The sequence below is a fragment of the Perissodus microlepis genome, chromosome 16, assembly GCF_051167445.1.
Source record: "Perissodus microlepis isolate ML-2025 ecotype Zambia chromosome 16, ASM5116744v1, whole genome shotgun sequence".
NCBI classification, from domain to species: Eukaryota; Metazoa; Chordata; class Actinopteri; order Cichliformes; family Cichlidae; genus Perissodus; species Perissodus microlepis.
In genome coordinates, this window is record NC_140476.1 from 11,597,146 (window position 1) to 11,615,247 (window position 18,102).

At 38.5% G+C, this 18,102-nt stretch overlaps 1 protein-coding gene across 1 annotated transcript; it reads left to right on the forward strand.

Moving 5' to 3' along the window:
* The first annotated feature begins 301 nt into the window (after positions 1–301).
* Positions 302–18,102, forward strand: ccdc138 (coiled-coil domain containing 138). The gene is made up of 15 exons (XM_084908865.1): positions 302–644; positions 1,029–1,068; positions 1,856–1,958; positions 2,061–2,149; positions 2,279–2,442; positions 2,609–2,746; positions 2,932–3,051; positions 3,390–3,467; positions 3,686–3,805; positions 4,324–4,452; positions 4,604–4,720; positions 6,433–6,610; positions 9,901–10,074; positions 16,423–16,561; positions 17,527–18,102. Exons 1-15 carry the CDS (start codon positions 564–566, stop codon positions 17,651–17,653), a joined length of 1,797 nt encoding a protein of 598 aa, XP_084764991.1. The 5' UTR covers positions 302–563; the 3' UTR covers positions 17,654–18,102.

Sequence of the window (18,102 nt, forward strand, 5' to 3'; positions counted from 1 at the left end):
CCTCTGTTACACCAACCCTCTGCATGTCCTCAGCACTACATCCATGCAACTCCTCATAGGTCTTCCTTTTGTCCTCTCCACTCCTCCCTGCCTGCACTCTCTCCTTCACCTGGTTGGATGACCCCAGGTATTTAAACTCATCCTCCACCTTCACTGCCTCTGCTCCTTGCAGCTACACTGTTATACCTGTCTGCCTCTCGTTCACACATATGGATTACATTTAAAAGCCACTAGCTGGCGCCATTGTCTACCACTAAACAGCGCTGGTGGCGTTGAAGAAAATGCATCACGTGATTAATCATCCGCCAAATTTTGGATGGTGCTTTAAAGTTAGCGAACACGGTTGGTTAATGAAGTTTTCCAACATGCCACTAGTAATGTCGAATATGTTACGACTTTACAGAATACGAGCTCAGAAAAAGTACCTTTATCCACGATATGAAGAGGTTTTAATTCGAAAGTTTTAACCGGAAGTTGGTTTTATTTTTTATTTTACATAAACTCGTGGGATAAAAGTGAAGAGGAGGAAGATTCCGTGGTTTCTAATCACAGTAATAGTAGCTATGAACCAACATTTCAAGCATGCCGACTTGAATAACACAGTGGAAAAGCCTGGGCAGCAATATTTGGAGAGGAGGAAGCAGGTTTGACAATTTGAAGTACACAGTTAAGTTTTGTGGTGCAGTATCTTGGAAACGCTAACCTGTGCAAAAGTTGCCTGTCCATTCTTCTGTTTGTTCTCCGACCGACGTTTACCAAGCTTGTTTACATAGTTACTACTGGTTAAATGAAAGTTAACCTACGCGTTTAAATCATTAATATCTGGTCTCCCATCCCTGTGTCTAACTTCATAAGAAACAGACTAGGTTAACGTGTAGCTAGTTGAACACCGAGCCTCTGTATTTGTGGGTTACCAGCTGTGTATGTAGGCTTCATGTAAGAGTAGTCACCACGTTATTTGACAAATAGTTATGTGACATTTTGTCTTTTTGCACCTATGTTCTAAAACATGTTGCACTGTCTTTAAGGTTCTACCTCCAAAGGGAACTACCACAGGAACCAGTGATGGTAAGTGTAGTCTGGGTGTCACATGCCCTTTTGGGTTCCAACAGATCTTTAAGCATTATATGTTTACTAAATATTGCACGTCACACCACATTTGTCTTCACTGGTTAACAGGATATTATTGAATTATAGCTTTTTTTTCTATTTTAAAAAATGGTGAAAAGCTTAAAAGCAAGCCCCAAATGCTACTGTTGACACAGTGGGTTGCAATGTTTTGTACATAACAAAATGCAAAAGTTCAGAGAGTCTTGGGGAAATTACATTGTTGTTTTTGTTTTCTTGTTTGTTTGTTTTTTAAGTGAAACAAAGTATATAGAGCTACTGCAGCTGGTAGCCCAGCTTTCTTTAAAAGAAATTTCAAGCGCAATTGTCCCATTGCTAAATATTTGGTGTTTTGAAAAACATTCAACTTGTCTAAGCAAATTACTGAAGCTCTAAAACAGGAGTGGGCGGTTAATTTTCCCAAGGGTCACATGGGAAACTGGCACTGCTGTGGAGGCATTCATGGGAAAGCTTATAAAGAGCTAAAATTCATATTTAGCAGAATTGAGTTCAGCTCGTTAGTGCGGCCGCCTACAACAATCCCGGTTTCTCATGTGGGCCCTTGAGAAAACAAATTGCCAATTGCTGATATAAAATCTCACTGAGGGCTAGTTTTTCCATTTTGGACACATTTCTAAAGTTAGACCACATATTGCACTTGCCACATCACATGTACGGACAGTGCTACACAAATTAAAGAAATTATTGAATGACTATAATTATTATTTTTACTAATTTTTTTTTTTAGACTTTGCACAAAGACTTGTTTTGACTGGTGGGTCCAAAGAGTTGAAATGCTACAACAGAGCTTTGCATGAACTGTTCAAAGCAGTCGCCAATCATCCTGAGCAGTAAGTGATCAGTAACACCATGGAAGTGTTTGCAAGTTTATGATGACTTCTTTGAGCAAAACCTGTATGTGGTTGTGTTTGGTTTGATTTGATTTGGCACAGTTTTAGTTTGCATGGCAGTAATAAGGACCTGAGTGCAGACTCCACAGTAGTCCCACTTCAGGAGTCTCAGGTGCTGTTTACAGAAACAGGTATGTGTGTTTCACAGCTAGTAGTCCACTTTGTTGCCAAGGGAAATGTTTTCTGCTTCACTCAGAAGCTGAAATGATATCCTAAGTTCATTTAAAGTTTTCTTTTGATAACTTGATACTCTTGTCCAGATGTGACCTTGCCTTCCTATCTGGATGGTAGCTCTGGGTCCCAGGAAACTGAGAGTGACAGAGAGCTGCAGTGGGATTTCCAGTTTCCCAACTCATGTGACTCATCTTCCTTTGCACTAGTCAAGATTTACCATGAAATGATGGCCATACACAAACAGCTAAAGGTTTGCACATTAGTATTTCTTCCTCCCATAATAGAATAAATAAAGCTCTATGTCCAGAATTGCTCAATCAATTAAAATGAAGAAACCTTACAAACATGGCATGTTAGGTATTTTGGTTTTTATTGTGCTGAAGCTATAGACTCAGCATGCATTTGTGTGTTCACAGGCAGAGCGACAAAATCAGCAGCAGCGGGAGAGAGAACTGCATGAGAGAGAAAGGAGGCTAAAACGGCAAGAAGAGGCTTTGCTGAAGCTGGCTGGGATGAAAGAGATGGTCCACAGTCGCATTGTGGCTATAGAGGAGGTTTGACACGAATAAAATATCATATTACATTAAAAAGAAGGAACGTGTTCTTCACCACACATAGTTCCCTTTCGTTCCACCTTCTACATAACCATCCATGCACTTACAGGTCATGGATTATTCCATAAGGTGTCACTGCTATCTTCATTTTGTGTGAATGTTCAGTTACGTGTGCATCTCACCAGAAACACCAGCATGAACTGAGCCGGCTGCAGGACCTTCTTCGAGAGAGAAACAAAGAAAACAAGAGGCTTAAAAGCAATTTCGAGACAATCAAGGAGCTCAATGATAACATGAAGAAGCAGGTTGGAATTGGTTGCATTTGTAAAATTTCTAATCTAGGTCTGAACATTTCATAAGCATGATTATTTCCAACTTTTGAATGTCATATTCAAAATGAAGATGATGGCATCTTCAAAATTACCATTCAAATCTTCCCAAAAATGAAGTAAGTTTTCTTACCAAGCCAGTAGCTTGTTGATCCAGAGGAGGGCGCTACAACATAAGATATCTGGAAGTTCACTAATACGACAGTGTATTAGGATTGCTTTGTCTACACTTGTTTTGTTGATCTAAGTGCTTTTGGGGAATTTATATTGCAACAGCGCACTGATAGTCATTGTCCTTTTTTTCAAATCAACAGTTGAATGAGATCAGTGAACGAAATAAGAGGCTGGAGAGCCAATCCAAGAGGGTGCAGGCTCGGCTTGAAAATCTTCAGGTAACAACAAATATATCAGTGCAGAAAAGGCCGTTCCTTCATGTTTTATATGAAAAGCCTTCAAGTTGTGACGTTTAGTCTCACAATCAGTTTTCAGCATCTAAATAATGAGAGTTGAATAAAGGAGGCCATTCTGATATCTGTTATCTTTAGTAAATAGACAAAACAGATATTGACATTTACTTTTTTTGGCTTTTTTTTTTTTAAATTATTTTAAGAGGAAATATGAGCGCAATTTAGCAACAAGAAGCTGCAACAAAGGGAGTATTAAGAGTACCGAGTGTTTTAAACCATGCAACAAGGAGAAAGCAACAGCTTCTGGAAAACCCAACAACAAGGTACTTCATCTACTCAGAGTGCGTCTCTGTGTGTGTGCGTGCGTCTCTGTGTGTGGGAGTGGGACCGGGGGGGTTGTTTGTTTAACAGTTAAATGTACTACCAATCAGCAGGATTTACAGATTTCCTCTAATTACAGCCATGTTACTAAATCTATCGTTAATGTGTTTAGTGAAAAACGCTGCACGTGGTTTAGTGTGGTTAGACAAACACTAACACTGCTCTTTACACATACCCGGAAAGGAAATGGTACAACAGCCCTTCTCCACAAACCACACGCATACTTCCAACTGACATGATAAATCATAGTTTGTGATTATGTTAAGTTATCATCACTGCTATTGATGAAGATAGATATACGGAGTTGGATACAGTTATATCCCTGCTGAGAAAGCTGGTTTTGTCAAACTTTTATTGCTTTATTTTCTTTTTTAACACTTTTTCTTTGCATTATATTTGAGCTGGGAGAGGTCTAATAAACACAGCAACTGCAACTTATTTTTCACCCTTCTTCCTTCAGGGCGGCGTAATTCCCTCTCCACTGAAGCTCATAGCCTTTCTGCTGGAGTGGGTGCTTGATGTAACAGAAAACAAAGTGGAAGGTGTAGGCCGGTGTTCAGAGGTTCTGCTCAGCGAAAGATGCCTCAAGGTGGTGTGCTCAATGCAGCTTTGCTCTGATCTTTGCATTTCATCCCGGCTCTATTCCAACACACACAGTTGGTGTCACAACAACAAAAAAGCAGGAGATGATGAGACACGGACAGAGTTTGATTAGACATAACTTATCTTGGGTTTCTTAGGTGCTGCCGTTATTAGCAGACCAGCTTCATCACACTCCTTTGTCAGAATCTAAGCTCCTCCTCAACCTGCTTCGCCTCATTTACTCTGCTTTGAGACACTTGGACAACAGCAGGCAGGTAAAGATAATATTATTTCTGTGAGCAAGCTGTGTTTTTAGAGCAGGTAATTTTTAGATGCACCAAGGAACTTACTGTATTATATTATGGACATGTGGAGCATGACATTTTTACCGGAATTCAGCTAAAAAAAAAAATAATTAAACCTTTGGCCATGCATGATATTTATTAGGAAATGTTCTTGTTGGGTTGTTGAAAGAAATGTTACGCTATGACTATTTAAGCTGTGGCTGAGATCATTATAAACAAAGTCTAACACAGTCACTATTCTTTTTCATGAAAATTTTAAGCGTGTGTTCACTGTGAGCAAACAAGCCAGTGCTGAAAAAACGATGCCAAGACAGTGACCTTCAGGGGGGATGGTTTGTTTTTCTGCAAGAAAGACAAAATGGGCTGCATCTTGTTTATATGATCTGCCACTGTTTAACAACTAAATCTCCTGCATAGCTGCCTGAAAGAACATTAATCTAAGTAACAGCCGCTTTATTCCTAAAACATTGCTTCTGGACACTTTTCAGCAGCAGTGTTATTCCTGTTACTAGATAAGCTTTGCTTTTAGAAAGTAAGAACACAGCAGGGTGAGATTACAATCTATAACAAGATGCAGGTAATTCTGTGGCCTGGCTCATTCATATTTCATCAGCCTTTATAAAGCTGAGTATTATTCTGCTAGCAGAAAGCTGCTGGACCCCATTTCAAAACATGAAGCTGGCTCTAAAGTTGACACAGTTTTTCCCTCCCCACACATCAGAGGTACATATTGACTTCAAGCGGGGGATATCCACTTTATCGCTACATCTCCCTTCACACTAAGGAAGGCTTTCTTGTTTGGTAGTCCTGTCGAGTTTCATCTTGTGTTTACATGAGATGCTTGGTTTTCTGAAGTCCCCTGCCTGTATGTGTGTCAGACAGAGTCTAGACATTTGAGCAGGTTGTCGCCGTTTTTGTGGCTCTGATAAGGGTGTGTGTGTCCTTCTCCTTATCTGGCCACAAGCCCCTCAAGAGTCCTAGATAACAAACATTGTACATCAGCAATTGCTATCTGAATGTGAGACATTATTAAACCGTGGCCCAATCCCATTTGCAGACTTGGACTGCAATTTTCATGCTCGTATGAAGTCCTTACCAGCTGCCAGTCATCTGGCCTCAGTCCCAGCTATGAGCTTGGGTTCAGCCTACACCAACTGTCCTTATCCACTTACTTTCTACCGTGTCCAATCTTCCAGCCTTAAGTCCTTGTCACTAGTCCTGCTACAGGGAGCTTGGGCCCGTTAAACCACTTGCTTCCTTATTGCTAAATAACGTGTTCCCTTTATATGATGAATACCAACTGGCTTTGAGCCAAAACACATAGATGGAGAAACAGAGATGACTTTAAGATGAGGGTTCTTGGTGAACCAGTGGAGACCTTGGGGAAAGGGAAAGACCACCAGCTCTTCAGCTTTCAAAATACATAAATCTTGGATAGTAGCTGTAGTTTACTGTGCTGATTTATTAGATCCATCAGTTATGGAAAAGTTGCAGAAGAAGCCTGCTGGCTCCCTGTCAGGCTGACCTTGTATTTTATACACTAGCATTTGATGAAGATCATTGTAGGCATGTAATTTCTGTTTTGACAGTTATATAACAAAAGTGAATGATTGCAGGCACAGTTGCTAATATTGCGCAATGGCCAGAGCATCTGACTGTGTGTTTCTGTATATTTTGCCCAGCATGTAGCACCATCTGCTACTCTGCAATGGGTAGGAGAGGAAGTGTCAAAGCCTGCAGAAGATTCAGATCACCCTATGAAATGCTCTGACGCAGCTGGAAGTTGGCCCCTTTACCGAAGCCCTTGTCCTCACACACGGATCCTTTCTGTCCTCATTATCTTCAGCACCATCACACAAGGTATTAATGAAAACATGTGTATATATATATATACTCCTCAAAAATTAAAAGAACATTTTGAAAGCATACCAGATCTCAATGTGCAGTGAGCACAGGACCCAATACAGAAAGTCGGGCCCTCAGGCTACTCTCATGAAGTCTGTTTCTGATTGTTTGGTCAAAAATATTCACACCAGTGGCCTGCTGGAGGTAATTTTGTAGGGCTCTGGCAGTGCTCATCATGTCCCTCCTTCCTCAGAGGAGCAGATACCATTCTTGCGGATGAGTTAAGTATCTTTTACAGCCCTGTGTAGCTCTCCTAGAGTAACTGCCTTTCTCCTGGAGTCTCCTCCATGCTCTTGAGACTGTGCTGGAAGCAACAGTGAATCTTCTGGCAATAGGGACATATTGATGTGCCATCCTAGAAGGAGTTGTACTATCTGTGCAACTTCATCATGCTACCAATAGTGAGACTAACCCTAGCCAAATGCAAAACTAATGAGAAAATACATTAAAAAGATGGTTGGGGGAAAAAAGGCAGAGGCCTCCACCTGTAAAACCATTACTGTTTTGCGGGTTGCCCAATTATTGTGTCTCTAGTGCAGGGGTGGGCAATTCCAGGCCCCGAGGGCCGGTGTCCCTGCAGGTTTTAGATGTGTCCTTGAACCAACACAGCTGATTTAAATGGCTAAATTAGCTCCTCAACATGTCCTGAAGTTCTCCAGAGGCCTGGTAATGAACTAATCATGTGATTCAGGTGTGTTGACCCAAGGTGAGATCTAAAACCTGCAGGACACCGGCCCTCGGGGCCTCGAATTGCCCAACCCTGCTCTAGTGCATCTGCTGTTAATGCCATTAACACCGAAGCAGGTGAGACTGATTAACAACCCCGCTCTGCTACTTAAATGACCAGATCAATATTCTGGAAGTATAACTGACTTGATGCTATGCTCTGATTTAAAGCATGGGACCATACTTTGAAATAAATGCAGAGATTAAATAATGGACATGTTTGGTAGACTGCATTCACTGTCATGATTAGAAGTACCAAAGACATGATATTTATTATCATCAATTACCTTAACAACATATAATATTGTCTTTGAGTTGAGTTCCATTGCAAAAATCGTGTTGTATTGTAAAGCAGTACTGCAGTCTAAAGCATTGTTAGGCACACCAGTTGTTATCCATTGCCATTCAGAGGTAGCCAGCCCTGAAGTTTCCTTTTAGAAGCAAGTGTCAGCACTCAGCAGCTATGTCATTAACGATGCTGGACAGTTATTTTAAAACAAAAATGAATGGAGAGCGGTAACTTTAACTGACTGGTCACTAGGATATAAAATCTGCATATATAGAATCAGTGGTCACATTTAATTTTCCAAGGAAATGAATGATACAAAAAAATACATAAAATTTTGACATTTTTGGTCCTAAATGAGGTTTAAAAGCTTTTTTTCTGTCAAGTTATACTTCTACTACATATGCATCACTAACAGCTCAGTTCCGAGTGCAGACACTGTTAGCGTCTCATCCCATCAGAGCTCAGAGAAATAAGTGTGACAATTTTCGCAACCAGTAAAATAAGAAAGAGAAAAAAATATAAGTAACTACTGTCTTTTCTGAGATAATTAGAAGATATGCCTGGCTCTATATAGTTGAACCTGGGTCAGGGTTTGGTGTCTGAGTGCAGACTTAAATATTAAACTGCTGGATGGGTTTACACGATTTCTGTTTGTTCCTAAACAAAGCTTAACTAAGACAGTAGAATGGTAAACATTTCTTGCTAAACGTTAGGATATTGGCATCATGTTACACTAACATGTTATTCTTCCATCCACAGTTTATATATTGACAGTGAGTGATAGGGATTGTTTTGGATCTAAACTCTCGGCTGGGTTTGATAAGGAAAATCCTCAGATCACAGAGCTGCTAGCATTGCTTTAGGTCCTTGGCCCTCTCCCGTTACGTGCAAATATTTTAAAGAGGTAAGGAGCTCTTTGCCCTTCCACACTTTAAATCTTGGTTGGCTCTCTGAGTTCAGCCCACAAACCTGACAAATCCTGACATATTTTATGAAACTCTTTTCTAAAATGACCTTCCATCTGCTCGAGGGCTCCCTCAGCACATCAGTGCAGACTGTTTTCTGTCAATCTACCTACCAGGTTTAGTTTTTTTTTTTTCTCCTTGTGGATTGTTGAGGAGCCAAATTGACTGTAATAAAGAGATATTTCTTCTCCTTTGCTAATTGCTCACTTTTATATATACCAAACTCAGGCACTTAAACTAACAAAGCTTGGCCTTTATCATATGTCAGGTAAAATATGAAGCTTTTGGAAATCTGAAAATAACTTTGTCAGAGGACTGTAGCCATTACATCCAAAGTACAGTGGAGAGTTGTGAGTTAAGTGGGAGAAGATGGGAAACAGCTGGTGAATGAGTACTTTCCATGTGTAATGCATCTAATGCAAAGGGATACACTAAGAAAGGTCTCTGCCTCAGTGAGTAATCTAACCTCAAATAAGTAATCATACAGTTAGAACCATAAGTATTTGAACAAATACAGAATTTTTATGTTTTTGTACAACAATGGATTTTATAACAGCAAAGATGTGATTGAAGTGCAGATGTTCAGCTTTAATTCAATGGATTCAGTAAATTTTGCATTAACTGTCTGGGAAATGCAACCATTCTTACACACAGTCTTTCATGTTTAGATGTTCAAAAGAAATTGAACAACTGACTGACAAGAAATGAACTTGCATTTTGTAGCTGTTCACTGGACCTCTCAGTATGAGGCTCAATACAATATCCCAAGACTTATAAACATTTGCATGTTGTTTTGTTTTCTTTTAATTAACTTTACAGTTTGTACAAGCTGTTTTTATGTATGTAAAATTCTCAGCAAGAACAGAAAACAATGAAAATGGTGGGGGCTAGGCTACCGAGAGGTCTCCGAGCTTGAAATGAACACGTGGAAACCTTCAAACAAAATTCGATGAGATCTTCCACTGTTACCCTTTTTAACATGATAAACATGTATTTGAAAAAAACATGTATGTATGTAAATATATTAAAAATCGTTAGTAATACCATTAAATATAATTGTTATTATTATTTTTAAAATTATTGGGGAAAAAAATGATTAAAATAACAAAAACAGCTACTTTAAATGTAAAAAAACAACAACCCCAAAACAACATATTATTTTTACATATTTTAAGACTATAATTTCAACTGAAAGAAATGTGTCATTTTCATCTAGACACCTGGAGTGTTTTTGACTGTTTCTACTTTACTCTTGTCATTTGCAGCTGATGTGCTGTCCCAGGCACTTGAAAGTCTCTATAGAGAACTGATGAATGAGGAGAGTCGAGGGCTGTTCATCCACTATGGAGGAGTGCAGAGGCTGCTTTCAGTGCTTCAGGGGAGTCGCACAGGGCTCAACATGCCTATAGACATTCTGATGAAACTCAGTGAGGAGTCCTGTAAGTAGGCTTGTTTTGTGGTAAACACTTTTAGATGAATGGTTATTGCATGTTTTTTTTTTTTTGTTTTGTTTTTTGTTTCTTTTCCAATGCAGCTCCGAGCAAAGACAGGCTTACAGTAAAAGGCTTTGGCTTCCATTGTAATTTTTTTTCCTATTTTTTAGACCAGTGGCGGAGCGGGGGGGTGGCTTACTGGGCTTAAGCCCGGGTTGTTTTTTCAGAAGCCCGGGATCTTTTGGAGTGTAATTTTTTCATAGTTAGATGCCTGGCTGACAACTGTATAAAGCAAAAAACTACACACAATATTCGAAGCACATAGTGCACACTGTGGGAATTTACGACTGTGCGCAAACCCCCCCTAATATTGGTATGATCCGAGCTCAGACACTAAGCGGCGCGGGGCAGCTGCTGCCTACGAGTGCGCTGTTAGAGAAACGGAGCCAGGCAGACAGAGGAGAACTGAAGTTCGACCAGGTACCAAAGCAAATCATTCGTACTGTACAAATGTAAATATGACGGTGTATCACGAAAGATTGATATCAAACTGATCACTTGACCCATATTACGTTACTTGCTCTTCAAGTGAATCAACAAACGGCGAAATGAAAAGCCGAACAACAACAATGCTGTTTCTTTAGTCTTAGCTTACGTGTGTGTTTATTTCATATTTTCAGTTGTTTCCCTCCACGGCTAAATAAATCGGTTTCAGTAATGCACTGATATACAAGAATGGACATAAGGGGCTTCTTTCAAAGAAAAAACTCTGGTAGTATTTTATATATTATGCTTTGTATGTTGTTCAGTATATTCCTATGCAAAACAAGAGGAACTTCAATACACAGCAGTATATTCACAGTTGAAACCAGATATTTACATACACTTTATGGAAAACACAAGAACATGTTTTTACTGTACAACATCAATTTAGAGTAAACTTGTTTTGTTTTGGTTAAATAAATATTGAAATATCTTTTGAATTAGTTAAATGTCAGAATAAAGAGAGACAGAGCGGTCTATTTTTTTTATCACTTTCATCAAATTTAGGAGTACATATACACTAAGTTTATTGTTAATTAATAAGAAAACTCCAGACGATTCCATTCTGAGCTGAAGAAGCTTCTGATAGGTTAGAGTCCATGTGAGTAAATTGGTGGCACAGCTGTGGATGCATATAAGGCAAAACACAGAGCCTGTTTCTTTGACATGGGAAAAATCAAGAGATGTCAACCAAAACACCAGGAAAAGAATTGTGGAGCTCCATAAGTGTGGCTCAATTTTGAATACAATTTGGTGCCATTTACAATTAAGAAATACAGATAGTTTCTCTCTTTACTCTTAAAGTTAACAAATATGTTTTTTATATTTATCAATCTAAAAAAATAAACATTTAGTCTAATTTGATGTTACAATTAAAAAAGTGTTTGTGTTTTGATTTGAAGAGTAAATATCTGGTTTCAACTGTATATTTGATGATTGTCAGCACAAAGAGGGAGAGAGAGGAACAGAGAGGGAGAGAGAGGAACAGAGAGGGAGAGAGAGGAACAGAGAGGGAGAGAGAGGAACAGAGAGGGAGATGGAGAATGAGGACAGAACAGAGATGGAACAAGAGCAGGTGAGACACACATGTTAGTCAAATGGTTGTTTACCAAAAGTATCACCGTATCATAGGTACTCATGTATCTCGTACCTAGTGTTTCTTTTTAGGTTTGCTATTTTTCAAATTCTACATTTATTAAGTTATGCAGGCTTGTTTGCACAACAAGGCTAAATAATTATATAAACTTTTCTCAATCTAAATAGTGTACTTAGGTAGAATTAGGTAAAAAAATAAGTGTAGTGCAGGTCTATGATGATTTTTAGTGCTACTATCATCTAGTTCTGATTCTGGTTCTGTCTTGGTTAAGTCCTAAGTAGTCCTGATTTTGAACTGTTGTAGTCCTGTTTTAATTCCGGATCAGTTCTGGGTCTGGTTGAATTGGGGTTTAGTCCTCGTGTCTTGATACAGCCCCGACTTTGTTCTGCCTTGCTGCTTAATTAAAAAACTAGTTTAAGGTGTCCTGCATATGTGATATATATTTTTCCCTATATGAAGTCATTCTTTTTTGAACAAAACTCAAAACAGAGCCTATTAATCTTTCAGTCATTTCTAACCCCCCCCCCAAAAAAAAAATCCCACATGCATACTACCCTTTAGGGCTAAGCCCCGGGTGTTTCAAATGTCTGGCTCCGCCTCTGGTGGTGACTCACAGTTTCTGCAACTTCTGCAGCGTCCTTCTGGTACATTTAACGCAAAAGGGTCAATGCTGATCAGTTCATGAATGTTGATACATGTGCCTGCTGAGTAGCAGTAGTAGTAGTTTTGCATTTGCATTGAGTAGCAAGACGTTTTGCATGCCAAATGTTTTTGGGCATGGTAGTAACCCCAAGTTGCTCTCTGATGCATCCATCAGAGTATGAATATGTGTGAATGTTAGATAGAAAGCACTCGGGTAGAAAAAGCTTAGAAATAAAGTGCTTGTATGAATGGATGAATGAGGCAAGATTATATAGAGCACTTTGAGTTGAGTTAAAAAGCGCTGTATGAGAACCAGTCCATTTACCATTCAGTCATTGGTATCCCTCACCCTAGGAAATAATTAAAAAGTGGGAATTTGATACATGAATACTATCTGTTAATGTGAATAACTGTAGTCTATTTATTTAAATGATTGTACCTTACACTACAGTGATAACAAAAACAATTTCACGATTGAAAACATTTTTAAATCTAAGATACTTGGTATTTGCACAATGTTAGAAGATATTAAAATCTATTGATGCTCTGTTATCTGACAGTTTAATGCTGTTTGAGGTGGTCCTTGATTTGTTTGGGGTGTTTTTGTTTTTCTTAATCCAGACTAGTTTCTTTAAAGGTATCAGCAATTATATTTTAAAAGAACATTCACAAAGGAAGCAAGGGGCAGCAACATGAAACCATAGACCGTCACTGGCATTCACCAACTCCAAGCAATGACAAGCAAAATAACCACAGACAAACACAAAGTGAGCATGTTCTGAGTGAAACTTTTCTGAACTTCAAGGTGAAACTTTAAAGTAACTACTAATCATAGTGAGGGCTACTGTTGATTGAAATGTTACAGGGTGGTAAAGACATTAGAGAGTTACCTAGGCAACTGGACCTTGGAATGTCCAGGACCAATAATTAGCTACAAACCAATGCCCAGTGAAAGAATGACTTCCTGTATGGACATCCCATAATAATGGTAAACAGTTAATTATTTAACAAAGATTGAGTGCTTAAAAAGCAATAATACAAGTCTTTTTTTTTTTCTCTCTAATCCACACAGAGTCAAAAGTGTATATATACTGGCTCAATCTTTTAAGGCCTTTTAACATCTCAATAGTGATCATGATGGACTATAACTGGTAGTTTCTCTTTACCAGCTTTACCAATTGATTGACCAATAGATTTACACAAGTTGGGAAGGGCACTTGAAGCCATTTCTAAACAATTGCATATGAGTTGTTTAGATGTGTCACCAATTTGCCAAGGTCTTGGAGAGAACACCTATATTTTTACCCTTAGATGAGGCTCAGGAACAACCAAGGCTCAAGCTTGGAAGGAATTGGAAACTGTTGGAACACCAGTGCCCCTGTCCACAGTAAAGTTGGTTTTACATTGGACTTGAGAGTGTGTCGGCCAACAAAGAAGGCACTAAAGACCTCAGTAAATGTCTGGCTTTCAAAAAGCACTGTACCAGCTGTCAAGCATGGTGGTGGTGGTATCATGCTCTGTGGCTGTTGTGTGGTCAGTGGTACTGGTACATTTTAGGAAGTGGATGAAATCATGAAAATTAAGGGCTACATCCGAATTCTTCAACTTCTTCTGAACTCAGCAGCTACACATTTAAAACTGGACGTCTCAGTATTCCAACATGACAATGATCGCAAACACACATCAAAATTGGTTTTGGAATGGATAAAGCATGCACATTTTCAGCTGCTGGAAAGCTCCAATGTCAACCGTGTTGAAAATTTATGGATTATGCTTTAAAGCAGAGTCTGTCCCAGTAAAATGACCCAATTAAATGTCCAAAAAGAGTGGTCGGGGGTCCTGATGGACAATTAACGAAATGCTAGTAGGGGTTGAAAGACTCAAATTACCATGAAATTCATGTCCAAGATGAGTGTATGTAAACCTCTGACCACAACTGTTTTTCATATAGAAAGTGCTTTTTCCTATTACTATTATAGGATGAGTTTTCTAAAAGTGTACAATTCATTCATTACAGTTGGAGGAAACAACACAGGAAGCTTGTGTATAAAACATGTTTTGAGATGGTAGTGGTTGGTCTTTTCTGTTCCCAAAGGCTTTAAGCAAAAAAAAAGAAGTGATGTAACACATTGGTAAAGAAGTCCCTCTCCTGACTTTTCTAAAAAGGTTATTTTAATTCAATTTAAAATAAGCACATTTATATTTTCACTATTTCCAATAAAATGTAGAGTTCATTTTTTAAAACATATTGCATTCTCTTTTATTTAGATTCTGCTGACTTCTTTGAAAACAACTTTTTAAATGGATGGTTCAAGTTTTATCCAGCTTATGAGCCAATTTTAAAACTGTATAATTCATATTGCCTAAAAACTGGTTTTGATTGACAAAGCTGCTGTGATTACTTTGCTAGCCCTGATTTATAGACTGCTTTGAATATCACAATTTTCTTTGAGTCAAAACAGCCCTCCTGGTGTATCACTCCATATATTCCCCACATAAAAACCACATGTGAAAAATTACGGGTTTTTTTTTTTTTTTTTTTCTGAACTTAGATCAATCATAACTAGTGGTCAGGCAATAGATCTGGAAATCGTGGTCATAAAACCTTGGACCCCTACCACTTTTTGTCTTACTTATTGGAAGACAAAAGAGTAGATGGAGGTGGACAAGGTTAAGATACCAGCTGCAGTGTGTTTTCATGGAAGGGTGAGTTCAGCAGGGTTATGAGCCGTATCATTTAAACTGCTGCATACTAATAAACAGCAGGACCATATGCCAGAGGCGACTGGGGACTGAGGTCTGTGTGTTTGTATGTGTGTGCAGATATTTGTGTGTTTCAAGGGGATTGTAAGCCTTGCGAGACTTGCTAATTATTCTGTTTTACAAGCAGTAATGAGGGGAGATGGAAAAGGGCTGAGGAAGAGGGGGAAAGGTTTACACCTTAAGGTTAGCAATAAAAAAATGTAAAAAGGTCCATTTATACACAAATGTACCAAACATCTGTGGTCAAATCGCCTCTTCTAGTACAGAGGTAGTCACATTCCCTACCAGTAACTCAATCTTTTCAACTATTAACCCAGCATAGCTTTAAATAACAGGACCTTGGGGAGTTTTGGTGATAACACTGTTTATTCTACATTTGATTTGGCTATATTAAAAATAATTGTCTTATTGAAACATATAATTAGTTGGAGCCTTGTACCTTCTGCTTCACTGGTGGATTATGTTTGTCTGTGTGGGCCATGTTTAAGCTTACATTAAAAGTCTGGAGTTAAAGGCAGTTTAAAAATGCTTAAATTTGAAATGTGTCAAATGTACCTATAAGCTGTAAAATGAATACCAGTAGTATTCATTTCAATGAATACCAGTAGTATTCATTTTACCATAGTTATCCATAGTGATTTTGAGGGCAAGATATTGTTGGTAAAAGACTGACCAATCCATGTTTCCCTTCTTATCTTTGTCATATTATCTTTCTATCTGTCTGATCCTTTCTTATCTAAGCCTGGTGCTATTCTTCCCCATCCATCTTCCGCTGTGATTTGATGCCAGTGGCGCTGCTTCACCAGCCAAAAAAGTCCCTCTGTTGCTCAGATTGTATTCCCTCGCTGCATGTGTGTTTTAACACACAACTACTTTTTCAAGGAGCAGGAATGTGACTTTTAGCAGAAACAAATGTTTGTTTACTCGAAATCGTCTTCATTTTAAGGTCAACGTTTGCTGTTATTAATTTAAGAGATCTACAGCTCCCATCTGTGTGCGCTGGTGTTGTTGTCCTTTGTTTCATCTCCCTGTGTGAGTTTGTGTATGTTTGAGGTTTGAGGTCAAAGTTAAAAGTGACAATATGGAAATACAATGTTCTAAGAGACACTCTGACCAGCATATGTGTTCCTGTTTTTCTGTGTTATTCATGGTTTGTTGGTGTGTTCGTGTAGTTTTCTTGCTGGCAAAATTAAGCTGATAATTCCCATCTCTTTAGAAGTTTTGACATTGAATAAAATGTGTTGCAGATCATCAGAATTGATTGCCTTGATAATATCCTGTTCTCTTTGCTTTTGTTGTTGTGCTCATAGGCTACTTAAATTCCTTTCTGGATGCATGTAGCTGTGAAGAGTTTTTCCAAACATCCTTCTTGCTCCTTAAAAACCCTCATCTGGACCTCCCATCTTTGGAGAAGTTCTCCATCCTTCTGCAGAAGCTCTCCAACATCAGGTAGACACAGTGATGTCCATATTAAACATGGAAGCATTTCTCTGGGCGTGGCTAAAAACTACCTGCCTGCTTGGATTCATGTGTTTGCGTTTGACTTCATGGATAGAAATATTTAACAGCTAATCAGCATTTGAATAGAAGATTTAGTGGAAGTGAACATGTTTTGCAACATTTATTTTGTGTATTGTCAGTGTTTCATAAAATTTCTCATTTCAAAATTCGAAATGTTTGGTTCAAATCATCATGACTCTGTATGAAGTAGGTTGGTAGGAAGGTATAACGGCTTTGTCATGGTTTGGGGTTGCATTTTAGCTTGTGATTCCAAATACACTGCCAGTGCACTAAAAGTACACGCCAATAGAAAGTGACACAATCAAACACTGTCAGTTATGCACTGGCCTCTTCAGAGCCCAGACTGCAACATTATTGAAGTGGTGTGGGATCATTTTGACAAAGAATGGAACAAAATGCAGCCAACATCCAAAGAAGAGCTTTGATTGTGCTTCAAAAAGCGCATTCAAGGTTGGAGAACTATTACCGAAGACTACTGAAAGAAATTACAAGAAAGCTTGGCTATAAAAGCTCAGGCTGTGTCGAATAATACATTTGTTACTGTATTATTACTGTTTTCATGTACATTTACAGGTTTTATTAAATCGCTTTCAGCTCCCATTTTCCTTAAAAGATATAAAGAAATGAGGGGTGGGCGCAAGACCTTTGCACATTACTAGATTTTAAGGGGTATGCTTGCTAGCATTTAGCATATTAGCAGTCTAATCAAACAACCTAAACAATGTCCCAAAACTTCTTATGTTGTGCCATGGAGCACTTATTTGTATTTTTGATATGCAACATTGGAGGCTAGAGACATAATGTGAAATTTGAAACAGCACAGTAATGGACTTTGTTCACAGCAGGTAGAGACAAACACTTTGTTTTTCATTTTCTTTTTTAACTTTTTCCAGGAAGAACCATCATCTGTTTGAACTTTCCTCCCTGCATCTCCAAATAGAAGAGCTGCATCACAAAACCAAAAACACGCACGCTTTCCTCTGCCTGAACCTTAGATCGATCCTCCACAACATTAAATAATACAATTCTCATCGTGTTGGTCTGCAGAGACTTATTCAAGATGACATCCCCTCTCCTTCACTATTTCAGCACTTTCCCTGGATTCTGTTTGGGTTTTTTTCTTCTTTTTGAAAGATTTGCTTAAACTTCAAAAGTACATGAAAACAGCAGCTCCACCCTGGTTTACCTCAGATTATAACTGGAGATATGCTTTCTTTATTAGTAATACAATGAAGTGTTTGTATTTTATTTGTCATAAGCACTTTGATTTAAAGCTGTGTATGTTTTAAGTCTCTGATCCATATTTTTTGTTTTCCAAAATGCAAATTGTTCTTTTTTTGGAGCTCATAAACCCATTTTTCCATATAAAAGTGAGTGTCACTCTTGCCAAGAGAGGTTGTGACTGTAAAATGGTTTAATGGCAATAAACAAAAAGAACTGAAGCATATTAAGTTTGGATGGCACATGAA

Excerpts from the sequence above, each read along its gene's own strand:
- ccdc138 (XM_084908865.1), top strand. The coding sequence starts at position 564 with ATGAACCAACATTTCAAGCATGCCGACTTGAATAACACAGTGGAAAAG. Across the intron at positions 3,052-3,389 it reads ATGATAACATGAAGAAGCAG|TTGAATGAGATCAGTGAACG; the intron begins GTTGGAATTGGT and ends TCAAATCAACAG. Across the intron at positions 10,075-16,422 it reads GAAACTCAGTGAGGAGTCCT|GCTACTTAAATTCCTTTCTG; the intron begins GTAAGTAGGCTT and ends TTGTGCTCATAG.